At 34.3% G+C, this 26,390-nt stretch overlaps 1 protein-coding gene across 7 annotated transcripts in view; it reads right to left on the bottom strand.

The window, feature by feature from the left end:
- FUT8 (fucosyltransferase 8) overlaps positions 1–26,390 on the bottom strand; it is a 131,787-nt gene that overhangs the window by 35,063 nt on the left and 70,334 nt on the right. For 6 of the 7 annotated variants that reach the window (XM_052781958.1, XM_052781955.1, XM_052781956.1 and 3 more), the window contains 4 exons: positions 20,499–20,614; positions 20,198–20,363; positions 13,121–13,235; positions 3,598–3,835 (listed from right to left, as the gene is read on the bottom strand). In XM_052781958.1, coding sequence (XP_052637918.1) covers positions 3,598–3,835; positions 13,121–13,235; positions 20,198–20,363; positions 20,499–20,614 — 635 coding nt within the window. Of the gene's footprint in view, positions 1–3,597; positions 3,836–13,120; positions 13,236–20,197; positions 20,364–20,498; positions 20,615–22,984; positions 23,087–26,390 lie in introns of those variants that run through there. The other variant, XM_052781959.1, reaches the window with a different exon arrangement.

Raw genomic sequence — 26,390 nt, forward strand, 5'->3', positions numbered from 1 at the left:
TAACATCTTGAAGCTTTGAAGAACAGACGTTATTTCAATGTCTAAATGCTGTTTCAATGCGTAAGCACACAAGTATGTTTACACACCTATCTGTAAATTGGATTTTGTAAATCTGAAAAAGTTATTTTGAGATCTTTAAGACTTTAATAGTTAAATTCTTTAAGATTCCATATGCATTGGGTATGCAGCTTCCTATTGAGAAGACTGAATATTTTGATACATTCTGACCATCAACCACATGGAGAAAGATGCAAGATTGATCTGCATGTATGAGGATTCATATATGTAACCAAAATAAGAGGAACTGACCCTTTGTAGGAATTTCTCTTTGACACAGCTTACCCCTTACTTGCCTGCTGTTCTTGTACTTTCACCCTCTTCTAAAGCAGCTGGTTCTGGACAGTGCCAGTTCATTAGGATAAAAGACCAGGTTATTATTAGTCATAATCAACACTTCCCACAGCTGAACTCATTTACTAAGTTTGTCCAGATCACACAGTTTATAGGTCAGAAGGACATCTATTCCAAACTTCTGCTCAAAGCAGGCTCAGCTGTGAGATCAGAACAGGTTGCTCAGGGCTTCAGCCAGACAGGTCTCGAAAGCCTCCAAAGACGGAGACTGTACACCCACCCTAGGGAACTTGTTTGGCTATACTCACGATGAAAAGGTTTTGCTTTTAATCAGCATTGTTCTTGGTGTGGTATCTAAAATAAGGACTTTGAAATGTTCTTTACTGTCCACAGAAGACAAAAGACTAGCTTACTGAACTAGAGATGTGTGCTTGCTTTGGAAAGGCAAGTACTGTTTCTGCATTTTATCCTAAACTACAGTTTCCTATAACATTTTACCCTGCCCTGCCTTCCTCTGAATTCAGCAAGGTTATTGTATCTGAACCTTCTAAGAAGCTACAAACAGTTAACTGGAGGAATATTTTGAAGTAGAAAAATATTTGTAAAACCTTTTCCACAGAGACAACAGTGGAAACTATGACATCTGGTTGACACTTACACATATACAATGTGTTGGATCAAGGAAATTTCTGCGAAGTTTAATTCTTGTTATGACTGGACTCAAATAGGCCCTGGGCTGAATTGTCCACTGCATAGGCAATTCTCCTTCCTTTACATATCCTCCAGGGCACACTTCCTCACTAAACTGCTAATCAGCCAGATAACAAAGATCTTCAAGTACTATTGGATCCAACATGAATAAGAAATGTTACTGATTCTCTGGAAAAAAAAAAGAACACAAATGAAACAAACAAAACAACACACCACTCTCAAAAAAACAACAAACCCTAGCATACAACACAACTCCCAAGAATTTTCAGTAGGAAGTAAAATAACTATAAAGCAATCATTCCAAGTAGTACAATTGTTGAAGATACAGACACTTCCACTATATGTAACTAGAAATCCTTGAAAGGTATCAGTTCTGCCTATAATAGGCTTGAGGACTTAAATAATTTAAGAAACTATGAGAGGCACAATCACTATGGAATGACAATTGAAACCTGAGACACTAGTCAGAACACACAATTTTTCCCTGCCTGGAAGTAGCTATGGGACTGCCCACATGTTGCATCATTTCAAAGATAGAAAGACAGATGAAGTGAAGGAATAAACATCTACATTTTTCTTTTCCTCTCAGCACTGATGTTAATTTCCAAGCCCAGTGACCAGTTCAGAGTTCTCCTGAAATACAGTGTAACCCTGTACCTGTCAGAAATTAAGGAAGGGGGATATCCCTTGTGACTCTACGGTAGAGGGTACATCTCTGATGACTTGGAGATTTGGCCATTCTTCCCTGCATCTAACTTTACACACCATTCAAAATCTGTGTATCCGGGTAGCCAACAGAAGAGGAAGATGAAGACAGTGGGGGGGAAACCAGTTTCTGTCAACCCAGAATTGAAAAGCTCTGCTTGCTATCCAAACAAACTGTATTTGTCTCTGCGGCACTGGTATAGTACTGGTCATGCTGTAGCTCCTGTAGTTCTAATGAGAAAACTGTATGCTAAAGTAACATCTCATCAGTGCACTGTCTCTTACTGATGAGTGTAGTCTACACAATCACCTATTGAAAATCCCCACAAATTTCTTAAATGTCCCAATGAAATCCAACTCACAAGTGTTGCTGCCAAACAAATCCTTCAGGACATACTGGAAGAAAATTCTTAAGTCTGTAGGCACAACTAACATAAATAATAAAAAGTATCAGTCCTTCGTATCTGTCCTTAAGCAGAGAGTCACTGAGCCAAAATCCCTTTCTAGGATAAGATTAATGTGCCACGTGCTAACAATCAAAATTTGCATCAGTGCTTATAAACAAAACAGCAATAGCCTGAAAAGTGGCACAATATCACCCTTACCATTTCCCACTCTAAACTGTTTTTGTCCATAGCTTAGCACATTCTCTACCTATTGTTAGCTTATCTACTCATCCAATAATTATGTGGACTATAATTGTCAATAATACAAAATATTATTAAAATTAACATTCCACCTCTCTCTAACCTGATTTTTTAATTATGTTTTTTCCAAGAATCTCCTTTTACCAATGAAGACATCTCACTAAATTTACCTAGTCTTAGGTAAGAACAGTCAGTTTTATTCTTTCTGATCAATTTTGTCTTCCCTACATTTATTGTAACATTTATAAACTCCCACTGTAATACCAGTTAAAGACTTAGAAAAAAAAAGTATGCCTAACAAAAGAAGTCAATAATATTGATGTTTTAAAAAGCTGAAAATTGTTCACATAAAAATTACTTGTGGAGAAATTTAATTTTAAAAAATTCTTCCTAGTATTTATCATAAATTGAGAGTAAAAAGTTAGCATATTGGCAGCCACCTCCAGTTGTGCTGTACACCTACTCAATTTTGACAAATACCTGAAAAATGTTTTAAATATATAGAAAAAACTATAAAACAATGCAGACGTTAATAACTTCAAGATGCTGGCTGTGAGAATTCCATTAAAATGAATGCTGTTTACTTTGAGACAAAGCTATCTCATCCTCCAAACATGAATGCCCATCTAGTTATTCTAGCAAAATTGTTCAGCCTAGTATAAGAATGGATCAACATAATGATCTACAAATAAAAAGGTATTTAACATTGTCACTGGTTTTACAGCCTGAATTTCATATCAGTTCAGTTTACATTAAAAATTATTTCAATTATTTCATTATTTTGTTGGTGTGTGAATGACTATTGGATACCATTTTCTCCGTATTTCTTTTGCTTTATATTTGAAACATACTTTATTGTTTTAAAGTTTATCAACAACAGCCTCTACTTAATACTCTCTTCCCATAAAAATTGGATTCAAATCTGGCACATAACACAGTGGCAGACTGCTGAAGGATTACAATTTAAATCTGAAATACAAAAAATGCCAAAGCAGAGATACCTTAATAAGGATAATATTTTTTTCAATACAACGCAAAAATAAGACTTAAAAGATGCTTACATATATAATTGCAGTCATAGTTATTACACTCCACATAACATTAAAGAAAGAGGTATCAAAAAAGTTCCATGTGAATGAAGATGCAAAAAAACCAAGGAGAAATTATTTGAGTTAAGTCTTACCTGACCAGTGTCCAGTAGTGGTACCTGATCTGTCAGTACATGTCTCGCTTACAGGTCTAAATACAGTCTCCCAGCCACCAGTAGCATAGCGCCAATTCTGAGACTCTAAAATGAGTGTTCGCTGAGTGCCATAAGCGATCATGAAGCAGTAGACTACATGATGAAGTTGACAGCCATAGCCACAGCCTTTGTTGATATTACACACAAGTTTCTTAGCTTTGCTGCAATCCTTCGGATTCTGTAAGTATGGATGAAAAAGTGAAACTGAAGAGAAGATATACACAAAGGCATACTTCTTTCTGAAAAACTGACAACTGTCATAAATCACACAAGCCATCCTGCTATAATACATCTCATATTAAAATGGATGAGTAAGCTTCAGCTCCATGAAAATTTTATGTGAATTCTTCACGGTGAACATGAACAGTTATTGAACATACTTCACTATCCTAATATAAAATAGAATACCTTCAAGATTTTACATTACTTTCTCATTTGTAAATCTGTCAGAATAAGCTAACATTTGGACTCAGAGTTCACATTTCATCAACGTGATTCTCAGTGTTGGAATGCTTTTTCCTTTGGCATTTTTCCAAGTTTGTTAGTTCTCTTTCAATGAGCATGCATGTCATCCACGGAAAGAAAATTTCCACCTGTCTACAGATACAGGATAAAACAAATGCTTATTAATGGACTGCTTCCCAGACTAACTGACCAAATACAGAATATAAAACACATACCTAACCAGACTGATAAAAGACAGTATTTTAATCTGTGTGCACTCTCAATAAAATAACATACTACACTTACACAATCTGAGACACAACAACAAAGGAGGCAAATGTCTACATGATGTGAGTGCTATGTTTACAAGTACAAACTAATAAATATTTTTAGGTAAGTGGACAACACAACAACATAATCTACAGAAGTTTTTCTTTCTGTAAAACACAGTACTTTGCTGTACACATTCATACTTGCATGACCCTAGACATACTTCTGCATTCCAAGAAGGTTTTTTTATAATCTCTAGGATGAAAAGTTAGTTTTCAGTTAAGCTGCAAGAATACTGATATTTGAGTGTCAATATAAATTCTGTTCCTTTCACAGCTAAACTTTAAATAAAATTTTCTGTAAACTTGCAACAAATCAGGTCTTCCCAAAAACCAACAATCACCATCTGGAGAACTGGGATCTCTCCATCAATTGATCTCCAAAGATAATCTGAATATTCTGAGTCCTAAAATAGTTAATAAAAATTTTAATTTGTGCATTCAGTTGTGTAAAGGAGGGGAGAATGTTTCAGACCTGGGGAAAAAAAAAAAAAAAAAGAAAAGAGAGAAAACACAACAAACCCCACAACATGTGTTACTTCAGCATTTGATTTTTTTTCATTTTAAGGAAAAAACATCTGATTCAAAGCCTAACTAGCTATGAAAAACAATAAATGAAATAAAATTTCCATTCCTAATTTTTGTTCCTCAGACCAGTACTCTTGCTAGCACAAAGCTAATGGATAACTTGAAACTAAATCTAACAGGTATCTTTGAGACTATAACAAACCTACTTCCCACAGTCTTTTAGGAGAGCAAGAGGGTTTTTTGAGTATTGTGTGCAAGTCGACAAAGAAAGAATTCCATGAAAAAAATATCTCCTCCCTGAATCTACAGACATATTTACACCACGCAACAAAGTGCAATGATAGCAGGTGTAAGTAGAATAATTTTCTGCTGTTAACTGTTACTGTGTAGAAAAGACTTAAGCTCAAAAACTAAAGACAATAGTGTATATTACTGTGTTGTGCTTTTTTAAACTGAAATATTAGGCTAATAAAAAAAAAATATAAGAACCTTCTTTCTGTTATTTAGCTAATTGTCAGAAGCAGACATAAGTGTTCAGCTGTAGAAGTGGAAAATTTGTATTTTGTGTTTCCTTATCTGTTTTACTTCTATTTTTGAAAGATGTGTATAGATGTTTTAACTGCTAGTTAATAATAATAATTCATACTTTTTACAGACTATTGCATGAGAGTTTTAATACCATTGTGTAACATACTATAACAAGATTGTAAAAAGAACCATTATGGCCAAAAGTAAACCATTAGCAGAATGTATTTATCAAAAAGTAGGACATACAACCTGTCACAAGATATCAGTTGCTTAGACAGAGTTTTATTCATTTTTAAAATGAATCAATTATTTTGCAATATACTTTTCTTGAGACATTTAAAAAATCTTGAATTTAAAGAAAGCACACAAAAAGGAACCATAGATATATTAGCAATGTCAACAGGGCCATAAAGCATGCTATTAAGACTGTCTTCCCATTTTTTCCCACACAGCAAAAATTCTTATTGAACTAAATTTTTCGTAACTCTTTTTAAAGGGATAATCTCTGAGAATTTTTAAAAAATACCAATAGATTATGTTTCCTACATTTTCTATTACCTTCAAATTCCTGTGTCCTCTTGAAATGAAAGCATTTAATTGATGGCGTATTTGAAGCTGTGTGAACTTTGATAAGGTGTGCCCTTCTAACTTTCTTGCAGGCAAATGTAAGTTTCATAGAATAGCTTACTAACAATATTACGGAAATCAAGTAGGAATCACATAAAGAAACATAATTTGCTACCGTGACTGCTTACCAATGTTAATATAATGAGCTTACTTGGGTTTTAACATTACTTGGAGACTTAACTAGAAAGTATATATATTAATATTAGTTTGTGACTTAAACAGAAAGCTAGTTAGGCTAATTTCTTTATAATTGTTTTTTTGTCAAATTGCTATACTCAAATTTTAAGACAAGGCAGTATTTAAGCTTAAATTATTTATTGAGAACTTAAAAAAAAAAAAAAGAAAGAAAGGAAAGTAAAGATACTTAGATATATTTCAGTTTCAACTGGGATTTCCTGAAAAAAGTGGAATTAATAACCATCAAGAAGGAAGAAAAATTACAATCACGTTGCATGCATCAGAATAGCTTGAGTGTTCATAAGCCAAAACTGCCAACCAAAGCAACCCAGGAAGGTGCTGAGTTGATAAAGGATAACAACAGTCAATTTCAAATCCAGTGAAGACTGACAGAAGATTTTTCCTCCTGGCATAAAGTCACAGAAAAGGAATATAAATCTCTGATTTGAACTTGGAGTGCACTCTGTTCTCATCCTTAAATACACTGCTCATCGCAGACTCTTATATCCAATTGAGTTGTCTACATAATCAAGAGAGGGATGGAAGGGACCTCCAGGATTGTCAGGAGCCCCATAATGTAACAGCCATACAACTGCATTAAAAAACTGTCATGGTTTAACCCCAGCCAGCAACTAAACACCACGCAGCCGCTCACTCACTCCCCCCCACCCAGTGGGATGGGGGAGAAAATCGGGAAAAGAAACAAAACCCGTGGGTTGAGATAAGAACGGTTTAATAGAACAGAAAAGAAGAAACTAATAATGATAATGATAACACTCATAAAATGACAACAGTAATAATGAAAGGATTGGAATGTACAAATGATGCGCAGTGCAATTGCTCACCACCTGCCGACCGACACCCAGCCAGTCCCCGAGCGGCGAATCCCTGCCCCCCCACTTCCCCGTTCCTATACTGGATGGGACGTCACATGGTATGGAATACACCGTTGGCCAGTTTGGGTCAGGTGCCCTGGCTGTGTCCTGTGCCAACTTCTTGTGCCCCTCCAGCTTTCTCACTGGCTGGGCATGAGAAGCTGAAAAATCCTTGACATTAGTCTAAACACTACTGAGCAACAACTGAAAACATCAGTGTTATCAACATTCTTCACATACTGAACTCAAAACACAGCACTGTACCAGCTACTAGGAAGACAGTTAACTCTATCCCAGCTGAAACCAGGACAAAAACAAACAAACAAAAATACCCACACAAAAACCCAAACAAAAAAAAAACAAACCAAGCACACAAAACATACTTCAATATGTAGGTTAGATTATCAAGCCATGACAGAGTTTACACCTTTTATTTTTCTCCTAATTACTTCTATGAACACTGCAACGGAAAATAGTAACAAATTTTCAGAACTGTAAAATGGTTAAAATTATGTATTTCTGTGGAAGAGAACATTACATGTCACCTAAAATAAAAGTGGATTTTTATAACTGGCAAAATGGATTTGATGGTCTTTCATCACCAATAATACAGGCATACACTGCCGCTCTCACAAAATTCAGGTTTTCCACTAAATTGACACAGTTAAACTCTCAGCTAAAGGCAATATGCCAGCACTTCCTACTTGTAAGCACTAGCAGATTCCAGCTCCTTCTTCCCTTAAGAAGTTTTACAGTCCTTTAGGCTGCAAATGACCTCTCCTGCCTAGGTTACAAGGAAAGTAGTATATCCAGGTTTTCTCTGCAGGAAATGTATCTCCCTAATTCTTCTGTACTACATGACAACCTTTGCAATGAGCTACGCAGGCCATACAAGCGTAGCAGTTACAGAAGTCTGGCTGACATCTCCCTTACTAATGGAGCTGGGAAATCACCTATTACATTGTAGACCTACAAAAGTGCATTAGTAATGAGAGAAAAAGTAGTGTTTAATCTTGGATTTAATTAACATTCATTGGTTTGCCTGTTTGAAGGAATATCCTTGAATGGCTTCTTTTGAATAACTGACTTGGGTAGCTACTTTGTTTCAAATTAGTTTGATTTTATCAACACCAACAGCACACTACAACTGCCACAATGCACTACAATTTGTTTCTCATGAGTGAAGTGGATTAACTGGGAAAAGATATTATACCTTAGATTTGAATTATCGAAGGATACAAATTTACACTTTTCAAGACTTACAGTTGTGAAGGGTACACCCCTTTGCGCATACGCAGAGTGACCAGAGCCTTTTTTGTTGTTGTTGTCATTTTAGCATGAGTACTTTTATTAAAAATATCTATCGTGCATTTTAAAAAGAGAGAGGATTTAACACACTTTAAGAGAGAAAAATTTAAATGACACATTAAATCACAAAAAAATACTGGGAAATCCAGAAACCTCAGAATAAAGCCTTGCAAGCAAGTTTCTTTTCTTTACATGCATGTACAACTCTAACTAAATAGTATGAACATGGTAAACTAGGACTATTATAATTGATGATGTTGTTGAGTACTTAGTAACTTTTCTCACTTATATTTTTAACCTTCAAAGTTGAACAAAATGTTTTGATTTTTTTAAAAATTGGAGGCAAAAATATTCTGCTATTGGGAAACTGCATGCTGAATCACAAACTTCCTAAAATAAATAGAACAAAAATAAGCACAAAAGGAAAGGGGAAGAAAACAAACTGCTGCCTTCATAATCCTTTACTCACTCTACCACTTCCAGAATATACAGTACTACAGGAACCCTTGTCTGACTTCTCTTGCACATTCTCTTCAATTTTTTGATAACTAACATCCCTGAAAATAAGGTCGTCTTCTTAAATGTAAGCTCCTAGCTTTTTAATCATTACTCTAACTACAGGGAACTAGGTAAACGTAGCCCCATTAAATCAAGTTTATGGTAATGCCATCCAAATGAAGTAGCAGTCATCACTATTCACAATCATTCAGCTAGAAGATTTCCCAGGGAGATGTCCCAAAATAATGCAGCTGTCATTGTTCAACATGTACCAGAAAGAAAACTATACAGTACTTTTATTCTTCGCAAAAAAAAAAAAAAAAAATTTACAAATATATTCCACATAGTTCTTTTTGGCATGGAGTTGGGGGGCAAGGGTTGTTGAATTTTTTATTTTATTTTTTAATACAGTTATATTATGAATAGAGATGCATATGTATAATTTCAGACCATGGACTGCTTTACATTGCATAGTCACAGTCAGCCCTGTACTCTCCAAACTCCTGAAACCCACACTAGAAAATAAGTCAACTTGACTTCCAAACATGTAGTCACAGACATACTCCAGTTTGGGATGATTACTTGCAACAATCATTCAAGACAGGAGATGTTTTAATCTTTAGAAGGTCTCCAAAAGCTATGTCTGGCTTAGAGGCACGCAGGCAACAGATTGGATCACTGTGGTTTTTTCAGACAGAAGAATGAGAATAAAAAGAAAAAGAGAAATGGTAGTAATTGTATATGTGAATGACCCATCTCAAAGACTGTAACTACTCATAAGAAAGAATATTTTCTATCTTTGAAGAGTTGGGTAGGTTTCCACCCCAAATTTGGGTAATGTTCCACACATTGAGAATTACCATGCTTTGGGGTTTGAATCTTTTATATGAATGATGGTAATAGTATACACTTAGAGGCAAATGATCATCCATAAACATATGTAGGCACTAAACCATCCTATCCACAGTTTCCTGCTACAGTGTAATTTTTCTGGTTTTGTTTTGGGGGTTTGTTGTTTTGTTTTGGGTTTTGTTTTTTTGTCTTCTGGCAAACCACCTTCAAAGAAACAAAGTAGTCATGGAGTAAGGGACAAAGTGCGGTCAAAGATCAAAACCAGATTATAAAAAGGAGTGAGAAATGGCAGATATACAGAGAAATGGCCTCTCATCTTAGTTAAAGTTATTTTAGCAGGACTAGTACTTTCACGCATGAAACATGGAAGAACTGGTAAAAGGCAAAGCCGTTAAATTAAATGTCTAAGGAATTTTAACTCAGTCAAGTCTAGAGAAGATTGTCATGAATTCCAGAAGAAACTAACCAAAGCAAGCAGGACTCATGACAAGTGAAATTTTGTATTGGTAACTAAATTTAAAGTAAGGATACTGGAAGAAAAAACATTTCAGTTTCAAAATTCAGCTGAATTAAAAATCTTGGGCATCATTTTCAATAGCTCCATAGTCACATGAAAGCAAGGGAGACCTATTATTAGCTAAGTAATACCTTAGACTGCATAAAATGCAAGATAAGAGAAACATATTTTGGTGCTATTCTATAAATCAATAGCCTATTGTCATTTGTCAACTAGTGGATGCTCACTTCTAATAGCCTCGTGAAGAATTAGCATTAAGGGAAGACATCAGGAAGAAAAAATTACAGGTATTATAAATTCTCACACATGAAGAATGTTTGAAAATTTTAGGTATGTTTAGCCTGAAAAGAGATTAATAAAAAGAAACACAGTAAGCATATGAAAGAAATAATAGCTCAGTGAGAAAGGACTCATCACATATTTCTATTTCACATTTTATTACAACAAAACTGAGCATCCAATACAGCTAAAATGTTTCAACTAACCTAAAAGACATATAAACAGGGTAACATTATTTGTTCATAAAATACCCAAATAATTTTTAATGTGTTGCTGTATATTTGCTAAACCCAATAATTTAGTGCTATTTTTGATGACCTGCACAGTTATAATGCTAAAAATATCAACATTTCTCAAAGCTTTTTGGAAAATGCATATCACCATTCTTCAACTTAAACCTCAAAGACAATTACTAAGGAAACATGTCCCTTCTGTATAGTTTCTAGATCCTTCCATGTGAAAGTCATAGCATTTGATGTGCAGCAGTAATATATTTATATGTTTCTAATTTCTATCATCTACCAGAGATTACTTAATAAAACAAAAACCAGTGTCATTTCCTCTGTAATACAGAAAATACTAAAACTTATTAAAAAAAAAAAGGGGGGGGGGGGGGAATACAGATTTTCTTATGTGTGTCTCAGTGTTATGGGATGAACCCATAATGATTAATTTCGTATTTTAAATGCATAAACATGAAAAAACGTTCAGTTCTTCCCATGACAGAAATTTTTATTATTGAGTCCTTTTTAACAAATTTATAAATAAAACAGAAACAAAAATGGCTTATATGATGAAAATTGAGCCAAGGATGTTAGACCTAATTCTAATTCTGAACCTAATGCTGTAACTTTCTGTAAATCACCTGCTCATGCTCATCACCAGGCTTCCTTCTCAGGATAATGAGGATAAAGATAGTTACCTTTCTTGGAAGTGCCTGAGGATATAATACACTTTCTGAAAGTGTAACCTTTTACCAGCTGTGCTACTAATATGAAATATTTGGATTCTGTATGTATTGTGACTTGGCACTGGTTTCATTCTTAATATTGTTTCTACATTTATTTTTAAATGAGAATAAATTACCTCTATAGAGAGAAAAGCCCTTTATCATAGATTATACACATCTAAATAAATTTTAGGAGGAGCTAATTGGGCTCCCAGCTCTTTGCTCAGTAAGTAAATTAATTTCAAATTCACTAGAAAACAATGTAAGCATTTATTTAATGCTTCAATTTTGAGCTTCTGTTCTCCTAAACTCCTTTTACTTTTGTTACTCATTGTACGTACTTGGAGGCCCTAGTCTTGAACTAAGGCCCTGAACACTGTAAAACATACAATAGGAAGACAATCACTCTCCAGAGACATACACATGCTTAGATAAGACAACAAATGGATACGGTGAAAGAAGAGAAAAAGGTAGAGAAAGGCTATATTTATCAGCATGAAAAGTAGCTACAGTATACCATTGCCAAACAGTGACATTGAAAATGAAAGAATGAGTAACAGTTCTCAAGAAGGAGTTGAAGGAAGACAATAAAGTGATGTCTCCTGCATAATTTACAGGGAGTTTTTTCAACAGAAGTGTGTCTTTTTTATTTAACAAGCAACAAATACATAGCTTGGTCACAGAAGAGAAGGTTCCAATAGCTGAACTGTGAAATGTGAAATAATGAAAATCTGAGAAACAAATTTAGCCATTTACATAGAGAAAAGATGAGACATTAAGGGTGACCACACAAAACAGAGCGGTGAGGTGCACACACACAAGGAAAAACAAACCAAGTACAAATAAACCAGACTACATCAAATATCTTTTTGACCACTCTATAAATAGTTGCATGCATTCATACGTGAATAAAGGTCCCCAAGCCCTCAGATCAAGTTTTGTTTAAATTTTATAGACACACACAAGCACATGTATTAAAAAGGCTTTATGCACTCACAATTATGAGCATCTATGAAAAGCCTCACACATCTGTTGAAACAGTCTAGGGCTGGACAATATACTATACAAGCACTTCAATTTTGCACACTCAAATTTTTAAAAATGGGCTGCTTGTTCAGAAGTTTCATACAAGGACTGTCATATTTTTATTTTTAACACTGTGCAAACATATGTATGCATTCTGATACTCTAAAGAATCAAAAATAGAAACCAGAGACTTATCTTTTATAATAAAACAAAGAGTCCAAACAGGTAAGTACAGTCCAGTGAAAAACACAGAACCAAAAAAAACCACAAACAAACAAACAAACCAACCAGCCCAAAACAACCTACAACGAAAACCCAAAACCCCAAAGATTTCCTTGAAATACTATCATTCCATATACATATAAAATAATGTTTGAAACAAACGTTCTAATTTCTTTTGTAATTCATTCATACACAAACACTTAAAACTGTCATGTAACTATTCTATTACAAGGGTATAGCTAAGTGCTATATATATATGGATTTTTAAAAAGTTTACCTTGATTTAAAAGCTCTACCCTCTTACCTGTAGATAAGTTATTCTCCTCTGTACCAAATCTGTTAGATCTTTGGCCTCTTTTTCTCGCCAATCTCCTGCTCCATCTGTTTGACTGAGGTAGTACAAGTCGGTCATTATCGACCTGTAAACAACAATAGAAAACAACCTTAAAAAAAATGGGAAACAATCTTAACATTACTAAATTGGAGGATTAGATGAAATCAAAGACAAATTAAACAGTTATTTCAATTATAGCCTCAAAACCAGTTTCTTCATGCCACCTCCTACGCCACAATCCAAACAGCAGCCAAGAATGTCCTCCATTTAACATATGTTCCATATCCATGAGTAACTATAGTATTAAACAGGAGATGGGTTAGAAAAACTCTATAAAGCATTTTTTCTGGTATGTGCTAATGGAAACTAAAAAGAAAGAATAGTTCCATGCTAGATACATTATCCAGTGGCCCCACATGAAAATGCAATAGTGATTCCTACAGTAGCTTCTATTATAATGCATTGTTACTTTGCCTCCTACAATCATCTTACTATGCTTGTATAGAATATAATATTACAAATGTCTTTAGCACAGGTACAGCAGTAATCCTATTTTTATTAGTGAAAACTAACTATAGAATATTATTACAAGGCTTAGTAAACAGTCTCTTCTATACCATGGAGCTCCTTCTGACTCTGGAAGAAGGTAAGCGTTCTGCCTGCTTAGAATGACTGCATGCTACTAATATTCAAATGGAAAAAAAATTTAAAACTTAAAAATTCAAAACAGACTCGCAACCATATTACAAGTCTAGAATACAAAACATAAATTTTGAGGAACTATCAAATATTAAATTGAGGTTATCTAAGACACTAGAGATCCTCTTAGAGCTATCACATTTCGGTGGCCAAATAAGAGGATAAAGAACTTCTTGTCATGAGAAGAAAAATGGTATATGACATTTATTTGCTAAGATTAGCCAGGAATTTTGTGAAAAACAGCCCAAGCAGTACCATCCAGGAAAAGATTTTTTTATATCTGCGCCTCTTGGGAAGAAATACAAAACTAGAGGCAAACTACTCAAAATATTTGTAAAAACATTAATGGCTATTTTACAAGTAACAGGTAGCCCAATTCAGAACCAATAATTTCAGAGTGGGCTTTATAGACTGAGAATATTTAAAGTTGCTAAACATTTCTCCATAACAATGCTAAAGTTTCAAGTTTGAACCACTTAATTCTTTCATCTGAACTTCAGATGTTGCAATTTATTGCCTGAAAATCTTGATAAGCCACAAGTTTGATCACTAGGAAGAAATGCAACAGAACAAAGGCAGAGAAATTTGGGAGGTGACAAAAAAGCGTGTGAGAGGAAGACAAGCATATTTCCTAACAACCTTTGAGATGGTCTTGTCAGCGAAGTAATACAAGACACCATTGTTGGCAGCACTTGTTAGTACTGGAACCACAAACCTAGTTAGCTAAAGCTATCCCTTGTAAATAAGCCTAGCAAGTGAGAGAGGGGCAGATGACGGTATCTGTATTGGGTAACTATTTCCAATGACACAGTATTTTAAGTGGTAAATATTGAGATAAATCTAATTGGGACAGAGCTATCTATCAGCAGAGTTAACAGACAACTTTCACTAATAACTGAATTTATGGATCTGTATCTTTCCATTCTCATACACTCATTCTGGTTTTCATACCGATACTTCTGCACAGGATAACAATGACACTGACTTACTGTATCATCTACTGTTGCTGTATTAAACATTATACCCAAATTGTTCAGCAGCAGTAATGTTCACCTTCTGTCAATCAATTGGAAGTACCATATTTACATTCTCAAACTGTATCAGCTGGATTTTCTTTTACAAGGTCACTGAGCTTGAAACACTCTGGCTTTGTACAAAAATTAAAACAATTGAAAGTATCATCAGGTAACTAGTGTCAAATCACTAACTATTAAATACACATAATACTCAAAGTAACATGCAAACAGTTTAGGGACAATTAGAACAGAATTAATGATGCAGTAGATCTAATACAATGGATTATATACAAATAACAGATAAAGAGTCTGTTCCTCTTAAAGCAGTGTTTTCCAATTTATAGAAAGCATTACAGGCTAGTAGACAAATTAAAAAAGGAAACCAATGCATTTTCTTGGGAGTTTAAATATATTTTTCTTCCCAATCAGGATGCAATCATGTTGGATGTTTAAAGAAAAACTATGAATTTCAGGTCTAAACATTTAAAAAAAAATCCTCTACTATGGTTCAAAGCAGCTGCGCAACCACAGCCACATTTTAAACAATTTTCAAATGCTCTCTTTCACTGGCCTTAAAAAAGTCTTTTCTGTACTTGTGATGTAAGTAATCAGTATACTCTCCTTTTACTTTATACGAATATATTTCTATTAAATATTGGCATAAAATAACTGAAAATACAAGGCCTATCAATAAAATAACATTTTCCCTCTCAGCAGTTAAGTAATTTTTCCTATTTCTAAGGAAAAAAAGTGTTGTCCAAATTTTATTTTTTATATTATTGGCCATAGTGATCATGACAAAGCAAAGGCAGTAGGTAAGTTTAAATAATCAGCCTTACAGATTAAATACAATTATTTTCCATTATTTTTGAGGTAAGAGGAATGATGAGAGAGTCCTTACACAGCCTCAGTGACTCAACACTTTAGGGAAAGGCAGCTTTGCTCAGTACAAACCATAAAGAATATCAAATAATTTGTGGGCAATTTTATGAATTCATGCAAGAGTTTTCAGATAGCATCCACAATCTCTTTTAAAAAAAAATTTACTCTTATAAAACTCTGAAGGAAACCAGGAACTGAAAAATTCAGAGGTGTTATCACACAGAAATGATTATAGGGTAGTGTAATTTTAACACACTTTCAGTCACAGAGACCTTTCTTTGATTGCTACTGCTGGGAAGTGTGCATTTTTTAGGTTTACATCTGCTAGGTTCTTTTGAGTGTGACAGACCATCACGATGGCTTACTAATACAGATTTAGAAGAGACAGACTAATACCAAAGACCAGAGTCAGGCTCCATGTGGAGAGCTAAAAAGTAGATGGGCTGGTAATCCATGAGCCCAAGATAGCTAAGTGCAGACAAAAGATGAGCCTGCACAGGATTATTAGAGCCTATTGTGGGTGGTAAAATGGCTGTAAGAATTTCAGACAGTAGCATTGCAGATATTTAGTAAGTCAAACTTGGTCTTTCATTGTGTTATGAACTAACAATATCAATTTGTTGTTGTTATTTTTGTTTCATATCATAAATTAAATCTCAGAGCTGCTCTTAAAAGCATTTTGCTCCTGGAAAGCAGAATGGAGTATAGAATCTGGCTATATATTTCATCTGCATTTGACTGTCACAAACAAAGAGGGGAGGGTGGGCATTTTTAACACATTTTTAAAGATCAGTCTAGACATTTATTCCAGCCATATGACAAAACTGCATGTAATGCTCCTAGAAACTTTGCATCAATGAATAAAAACTCAAAGAAAAAAAATGTGATATGTTCCACCAAATTCAAGGGAAGTAATGTGAAAATATGCCCAAACACTATGCATCAAACCTTGGCCAGCAATCACAAAAGCCCTGATGACAGCTGTTCTCCAGGAGGAGAAGGAATGAAACTAAGTCAGTAACAGCCACTTTGCAAACAACGTAATGCCAACATAGAAAACAAGCATGCCAACTAGAAGACTAATCTGTTCTTTTTTGTTAACTCTATATTAAATAGTCTTTCCACTGTTAAGATGAAGTTACTCTCAACAACCCTCTTCCCTACTGCAACTACAAGAATACAATTACATATTCCATAATGCAGGAAAATCTGCATCGGGCTACATTGTTTCTTAAACAGAATCAGTAGTGAAATACCGGACAAAAACATCTGCTAAGACCAGCACTCTGGGAGAAAATCTACACAACCCCTAGGACACAGCCAAGAAATAGTGATTAATGCATCCAACAAGAGAAGCACTATCATATTAGTAGCAGACCATTTGCATAACAGCACCAAGATTAACAAAGAATTCTAATACTACTTATCCAGAAGTCTTCTCTATGACACAACAGGCTTTCCTCACAAACAAAAAAAATAAATATTAGCCACTTTCCTTACATAGTTACTGCATCATTTGATCACTACCCACACCTTTATGTGCTTTCCCACATAAGGAGGGCATTACAAACTTCTTTAAGTACTTATAATTAACACTAATCTTTCTAATCCAAATATTAGATTATAATATATATTTAAATATCTAAGATATATATGTTTATGTATATATATATAAAAACAAGTAATACCAGCTTCACATGCAGTGTTCCATTTATCTAAGATACATAGGTAACAATTTTTTAAGACATCACCGTCAACAAAAGGGCATTCAGCAACTTGTTAAATCCCTTAAAAAGATCAACAAGTATGCATGTACTTAAAAAAAAAAAAAAAAAAGGCAACAACAAAACAACCCACCAAAAAGTTGTAATTCTCAGAGTGAACGAGAGCATCTGATTTGCTCATTCTAAACTTGTGTTATGTTCCTTTCAGGAGAAGAGACCAGATGGACCATGTGGAGGGAAAAAGAGACCGCTCCTTCCCTGAGGAGCTGCTGTGTATCCTAAGGGAAAAGAACACCCCAGAGACAGCAGTGCATCACAGGCCAAAGGATGTGCCCACAAGGAGCTGGGAGTTTTCCTACAAGTCACGCAGCAAGACTGAAAGATTAAAGGGAAAGAAGCAGACAGCCTGACCTCAAAGGGAAAAGAACGAACTTCCTCAGGACTAGAGGCAACCAAGTAGAGCATTCTGCAATGCAAGATAATTCTATTGCCCGAAGCCAATGTTGTAAATACACCAGGAACACAGGCTGAATATTGTAGAAACATTTTTGTATCTATTTTCTCTTATGCAATTGCTTTGAATTTCCATATTGCAAAAAAAAAAAATTTCTATATTTTATTTTAATAAAACCTAGTTTCCGGCTGTTTGGTTTTAGCTTAAACGACTTTTAGTCTTCTTTGGGGACCTCACCACACAGGAAGGTCTACACAGATCTACTACTAAGACTCAACAGACTCCAGGACATTCTGCTTTTGATAACCACTGTGTTAGTCTAAAGAATATTTTTATTCAACAAGAAAATTCTTAAATATAGAAAAAAAAAAAAAGGAGAGCACAACTGTGATTGCTTGCATCATATACAAACGTCTCGAGTACCACAGTGGTTTTGGACTTCCACAGTGGGATTCATCTCAACTTCCAGAGGCCTGCGAGGAAGACTTTTATTATTCAATGCAAACAAGTATGCGTTTCTAGTATGGGTTTCACCTCATCCTGAAGTACCGAGAGATGTGAAGATAAGGCTGTCAAAAATACAGAAACTTGCAAGTTGGGCCTAATGAATTAATAGTTATTGGTGCAGGAAGGAAAGGAATAAGAAAAGGATTCATCCTGGGAGGCAGGGACATAAAAACTTTCTGGCATCAAACATACAACATTATTCAAGGTTCCACTGTGGCAACTGCCTGATGTGATCCTGGCTATATAAACAGAGCAGTAAATGTGTACACAAGTGATTTTGTTCTCATGACGGACATCAGTAAGTCTGGCATTAGACTACTTGCTCCAGTTTTGGCACAGATAGTTTAAAAGGTACGTCAGGAATCAATGACCTTAAGTCCAAGAAACCCAAATAGAAATAACTTCTCTGGAGAGCAAGTATTTCTGGGTGGAGGTCACTATTGAAATGAAACTGTCCAGGGAAGTGGCAGCTTCTCTGTCAGTTGACTGTTAAACTGAAGATCTCAAGTCTTTTGGAAACTTCTGCTTCAGCCAAGCTCTACTTTTATTTCAGTCAAACATACATAATTGCAGTCAGCAGAGAAATAATTGGATGAAATGTAATAGCTTATTTTATATAGATAATATCTCTTGATAATTGAATAGTCCCTTCTCTCTTTAAACTCCATCAATCTGTGACAAACTGGGTTTTGGAATTGTGGAATATTAAATTACAAAATTTAATGGACTATATTATTTGCCCACATTAATAATCAAATTCATATTATTTTTAAACTGTTCTAAATAGTGTTTACATTATTTCCAAATAATTGAAAATTCTTACTATTTTTTCCTTTTACTACAGTATTTTGAAGGCTCATGCTTTACTACTGATGTTTACACAAGAAGATCGCAGCTTTTTTTGGAAAAGAGATACTTGTTTAAGGTGGTATATTTAGTTAATTCAACTGTTTTCTTATGACTGTTTACTAATGAGACACAAATTGCCATTGCAGTCATGTTGGGAACAGAGTTATAAATATATAGGCTTACAGACAGATTTTACTGAATTTTTAACACTTCCTGGATTAATTTTGTTCAGCATGAACAAAACTCATACAGAATGTTTTAGTATAATACAAGAAGTACTTCAACAATGGGGAGGCCAGAAGATCAACAACAACTGGAAATATAATTCCAACACATTTTTGAACAACGTAATAATGACAGTGTAATTAAAGGTAATTTCTATCTGAAATATTCTGTTAAATTCTAATTACAAAAAGAAGTGACTTTTCAGAATGAGAATTAGTCCTGAAATTAAGATACTACCCAATTTTAAAGTAATTCCAATTATATAATATCCCAACGATCAATGTAACTTATATTCTAGTATTTATGAAAGGCACAATCAGATACCTAAAATAAATATTTTTAAGGGTTTTTTAATGGTTTTGTTATATGTACAAATATGCAGATATAAGCATATATAGACAGATGTAACTGAAAAGCAACAATTGGCAGCCAGGACCCAGGTCTTCTGATTACAAAAAACGAAAATATATCAAGTTAAAGGGTCATACTCTAAGCTATAGTGACATAAACTGGATATATATTTTGTCCCATGAAATACAAGTAATAATTTCATGTTCATGCTTCAGACATGATATTGTATCCCATATACCAGTAATTTATCCTAAGAGATTTTTAAGAAGTATATCAGTAGTTTAGTTAAATCAATCCATAATCCTTACAACACATATGCAGAATCAACTAATACAGGTACCTTTCCTGATGACCCAAATCAGACAGAAATTCATCAACGCGTCTTTGCAGTTCACTTCCTTCTAGATTTTTCAACTTCTTCAGTTCACTCTGGAGGAAAAACCAAAGTTCCTTAGCCCCATTTTCAATCCTCCTCCTCAATATTTCATGGTCTTTTCCAAGGCCTCCTATTAAAAAAAAAAACAAAAAAAAACATGAAAGCATCAGCACTTGTAGCTGAATTATTTGTTAAGAAATCAATACAATTGTGATATGGAATACCAAAACTTGTTTTAGAAGTAAAAGAAAACTTATCTACCAACCATCTCCTGTCCGCTTCTTATAGTTTTCTATCTGTTCTTTGGCCTTTAAAAGTTGCTCCTCTAAAGCATGTACCTTTCCTGCAGCTGGTCCTTGATCAATGGGACCATCTGGTATCCTAGGATATAGAAAATAAAGAAATTATATGACTTATAAAATATAATTGTTATTTGATAAATTATTTGCATTAACAGTTCAGCTCTCCTGCCATTTTTGTTCCATACTGTTTTTCTTATAAGCCTTTTTGGCATTTTCTTAAAACCAGAAGAAATTGAACATATTAACATAAATAAAGAATTCAAAACCTCAATCCCATAGGAGAAAAACAGTTCATAACAGAGCTGCAGCACACAGATTCAACCTGGTGTTAAACTGTGCTGTTTACAAGACCTCCACTCGCTGACAAGACCAGTCCTCAGCTCTACCTGTGAAAATATTATTTGCAGCAGCTTAACTCAGACCATTTGTTGGACTGACTGGCACACAAGCAAGGCCTAATCAAGGGATGTGCCTTCACAAGACTCAAGTTGTGGCTACTTTTTATATTCACACAGGAAATACATTCTAGACTTGAATGCTGGCCATATATCCTTAGAGGAAAAGAACTCCAGCACTGGAACTTCACTTTTAAGTCAAGTCTTCCTACATATTGGCACAAGAAGATTTCAGTGTATTTTCTGGACTCAGAACGAGATCCTAGCTTCTTAAATGTACCATCGTGATAATTTTTTTTATGACAACTCTGGTATTCTAAACTGCTGGTCACCTAAAACATCACCAGCAACTGTAACATCCATTTGTGAAATTTCTGGTATGTGAGCACAGGAGAAGCATTGAAATATGTATCCTGAAATCTATAAGCCATACATCAGCCATGAGGGTATTACTGAGGTTTGATCATCATTTCAGCTTGAATCCACATATTAATAAACTGAAATTATTACAGTATAGAAATTTGATGGATCTTCTATTCACCTCACAAATTAAAATTTAAAGCAGGGCAAATAAAAACCCCTTTCATCTCGAGAGAAATGACACTTCTGGTAGACCCAAGGGTTAAAAATTATTCCACCTTTTATAAGACTTTTGTAAGAGCTGACCCCGAAAAGGAAAAGAGGAAGCACATGTGTAATGAAAAGTCTCGAAAACTATAAAGAATACAGAATTTTTGCAGAACATGAAGATGATTCTTCATTTGTAACAGAGTATGAGCATAAAAAGAAAGGGATATTCTCTCCACACACACATACACAGAGTTTCAAGGCACCATACGCAAAGACCCCTTGCCAGACAAAAGATGTCTCTAGCATAGAGAAAATAGTGGTTAGAGGGAGTATCTTCACCCTAAATCAAAAATGACAGCATTGTAAAGATCCTAGTGAGATGTCATCAACTTTAATGTCTCTCAGATCTGGATAATTAAATACCAATAAAAATTTAGGAACTGATGAAAAGTCCGTTTTCACTGGAACATTTGAAGGGACTAAATACCTAATGTGAGCATCAGAAAGGTATATCACACAAAGCATAGCATTTAAGCCCCTTTTTTCAGAAGGGAGTGGGAGAGGTGGAAGAGGAAGCTACAAAGCCTGACAGACATGTAGTAAAAAATTCTGCACTCTTAAAGCTCCCTACTGAAAGCAAATTAGGGATAATTAAATTATTGCAAAATATTTATTTGTGTTTTAAAGCTACCATGGTAAATAAAAAGGAATTATCAATAACTGGTCATATATCTGCTTTTTTATGCACTGAGGGAAGAAGCATGACAAAACTGAGGAAAATATTCTAATCTTAAACATGTGCACTCCCTAAATATACTCCCTCTGTATGAATGTACAGTATGATACCATGTTGAGATACAATACTGTATTGCCATGTACAAGACAATACAAACAAACCTTTAAAAAAAGCATACTGAAACACATTTAAGGTCTTGCCCTAGTTTAAAACCACAAGGTTGAAATATATTTGTGATCTGCCAACTTGGTAGCACAATTTGGATTGTGACAGGACAACTAACCACAAAATTACCAGGAAAAATGGAATGGCTTATCTTGCTTAAGTCACATTCCCTAAAGGTAGAATTTGTGAAGAACAATAAGGTAAAAGGATACAAATTCATTACCATAAGAAATCTTCAGACAGCACATACATCCTCTGAACACAAGCAAAGTCTGTTAAAGTAGCAATTACAGAATCCTACAGAAGGATGGTTGTGGATGATATGAAAGAAGCACAATAATTCTGACCATTTGATACAATTAAGATTTTAAAAAAGAAAAGTACATGCCATTTAACATTCAACTTGCTTTGGCATATTGTAATAAAAACATTTACTGTACTTAGGTTGTTAGACAAAAGGAGCTAGGATGGGAGTGGGGGGCATTCTCCTAAACTAGTTGTTTGGACTTTCAAAAATTACATCATTTTAGGATAAAACTAAAATAAGTTATTCTTTTTGCAGTTTTGTCTCTACATCTGTTACCTCATCAGACTTGGAACTGCTGTCTTCCTCACTTTCATCCCGTCTCAAAATTAAGGAAAAGGTTCTTCTCTGCAACCAGCACAGCTTGCTTGTTACTGCCCTCTACAAGTACATCAACTGAGTTGGAGATAAGGCAACATTTGAGGGAGAAGTGTTTGAATTAAAATCCTTATCTATACTCATGGCATCATCTATGTAGATAACTTCTACTCCAGAATATCCTAGGAATAACGCATACTTATGAATAAGAATGCCTGTTGAAAAACATATACATAAATTTTCATACCAAAATAAGTCCTGACAAGTGACTTGCTCCTTAAAATTTGAGAAGTGAGTTTAACGTAAGTTTATCTAAACTATTATGATTCTAATCAACAATAAAAGAACATGTCAGTAAGCATCTAGCATGGAATACCCTTCACTTATTGCTATGATGACATTGTAAATTAAGTTATAAATACAAAATAAAATTATAATCCACTTACATGGGCAGCCATGATAATACATCAAAGAGTGGTTTTGTTTGAATTATTTTTCTCAATACTTACAAGGTGTGATTTTTACATACTGTTTCCTATCATTTTATACTAATATGAATTATCTTTTCCATAATGAACTCATATAAAGATATTACTGTATAACTTTAAACATCAAAAAGATTATGTTGTAGAGATAACCAGTTTCTGCTTTGCCCTTCGTTTAGTAATCTAGCTACACTTAAAGACAGAAAAAAGAATTCTGTCTACATCATCCGTATCACTGAAGCCACTTTTTCGTAACCTTCAGGTTACGAGGGGCAATGGCAAAGCGGCAATCTCTAATCTGAATCTCTGAAGGCAAAAAGAACCACTCAAAAATTAATTGTAGTCATGTTCAATTTAGCTGGAAGAACTGCCATACTGTGTAAAATAATTGTAAAAATATTTTAAAACAAAATGTAAATTATAAAAAACATTCTAACCTTTTCCTATTTCCAAGGTACTTAAAAGGTTACACTAATTTATCAGCAAAAGGAAAAATGTAAGATTTCACAAGTTCACAATCAAATATTTTCTCATTCTTTCATTTATATCTTTCCAAGTTCTTTCTATGGAGCTGCAATGTATATAACTAACTAAAGCCACATTATGATTGATTGGCTTCTCTTCTTTCACTTTTTTTTCCCCCAAGAAGAAAATGATGTTTAATTATTAGTTTAGTGACCACTAACACACACAAACAAACAGCAAGAATATAAGTTGTCACTGTCACTTCACCCTTCTAAGATAAAACCTCTTCAGTATATAAAACTGAAAGAAAACTCAATGTTACCTGCAAATAAAGAGTGAGCAGCATCCCTTATCAATTTAAGTCAGCACAGCTCTGATCAGTGCTGATCTATATCCACTGAAAATGTGTCCCTTCCCTTAATTCAGAATTGCACAAAAACCAATAAAGAGCACAGAGATGCATATCATATAGTTCCATGATTTTCCTCCCTCACACATTGGCCTGTGCAATACCCACAGCTTCAAACTTGAGACACTTTAAATACATGTAATAGAAAACAGTACTTTAAAATAATATTTAAATTTTTATCAACCCAAAGCTATTCTTGTATCTAAGTCCCTTTCAATGCTTACTACAGGCTTACGGGGCCCAACAACTGCCCTAAGTAATTAACTGAAGTACTTTAATAGATTTGCTTATGATAATTGATCCTGAGTTTGTATTCTATACCAGCCTCAGTGCCAACTACATTAAAGCAACTATAGTGCTCTTCCAAAATTATAATCTTACCTCTTCTTTCCGAAGCTACACTCAGAACTATGAGAATAATGTCTAGAAATACTGGTGTTTGGTTTTATTTGTTTGATTACATTTTGCCCCTTTCCACTCCTGTTCTACTTTATAACACATGACACTATTCAGATTAAGAAACAGGTTACTGAGTTTATTAAAAGAACTGTAGGTTCTACAAAATGTAATATTTAATAGACTCTAGGAAGTAAATATATACGTAATGTGATGTATTAGTAATATGAACACAATATAAATATATTTGAAAAGATTCTCTACTTCCCTGAAGAGAACTCTGAAATTACTGGGTCCTATACTGCTACGTTTACCTTCCAGGAGAGGATAGCACTAATACACCATAAAAGATAAAAATTTGACTATCACCCAGCAAAACACAAAGCAGCACGTGAATACTACGAACCTTTCATGTATTGCAAAAAAGGATGTCTAGCACACAGGTGAAGGCATACACACAACTTTTCCGGTTTCCATTTAAGAAAATGAGACATTACAAAAGTAGTGTAAGCTCTCCTCCTTCTAAAAGCCTTATATCACCTAGACACAACAGTGACAGCCTTCAGCAGTCGTATCGTAATCATACTAGTAAATAAAATTTTCAGGTAGAACTACGTTACAGGCAAACAATGAAACAACGTTATGTAATACTTTGATTTGATTATTACTCCCTATCAAGTACAAAAATTATAGTAAAGATTTCCCTTTTTGCTGTGAGACCTACAACTTCTGTAATAAGTGTTCTTGAAAGGGCTCCTCCAATTCTACTGGGTATAGAATAGTAAAATAACAATCTATAAAAAACTCAGCTTTATTACTATTTTGTACTAATGGGATCCAGGCTGATTCTAAAATGAAACCAGATTTGCTCACACAATATTGTTTATAAACATGTAAAGACTATGGTAACTCCAAATCTCATTATACCACAATATTCATGCATATAGTTTCTAAAACTCAGGCAATACAAAACACCTTTAATTCCATTTATCTTCTGCATCACTAATACACATCTATGCCTCTTCATAGCCCACAAGTAAGGTTTTTACAAAGCATTATATTGGCAAAAGAAAAACTACAGTAACTTCTCACCCAAGGCTTTTCAAATGCACTGTAAACACTAAGTGGTGCCTGAAGTCATTTCAAGTCATCAGAAGTGCACCACAAAAGTGTACTCAGTTCCTAAAGGAATATTTTTATTTCAGGTGATTTTCAAAAAGATGTGACTCTTCCAACTTGCACTATTGCAAAGGCACATATTAAAAAAAAGTATCTCAAAATAACCTCATCAAAAATCCTTAGAAAAATATGAACTATCCTTAACCAATATGGGTAATAAATTACAAATATTAAAAAAAAAATAAAATAAAATCAGAAGAACATGATGTAGTTTGTGAAATCAAACATACAAATGTTGGGGGGAAAAAAAAAACAAAAAAAAAACCACCGAACAAACAGAACTTACTGCCCTAAAACCTTAATTCTAGTCCTCATGCTTTCTGTGTGAAAAGAAGCAACCAGGGGAAAAATTACAAGATCAAATATGATTTAAGTATCATAGAGCAAAAAAGGGCTAAGCAAGATTTTATAAAGCTTTGTCACAGATACGACA

Source organism: Harpia harpyja, chromosome 3 (genome assembly GCF_026419915.1).
Source record: "Harpia harpyja isolate bHarHar1 chromosome 3, bHarHar1 primary haplotype, whole genome shotgun sequence".
Classification (NCBI taxonomy): domain Eukaryota; kingdom Metazoa; phylum Chordata; class Aves; order Accipitriformes; family Accipitridae; genus Harpia; species Harpia harpyja.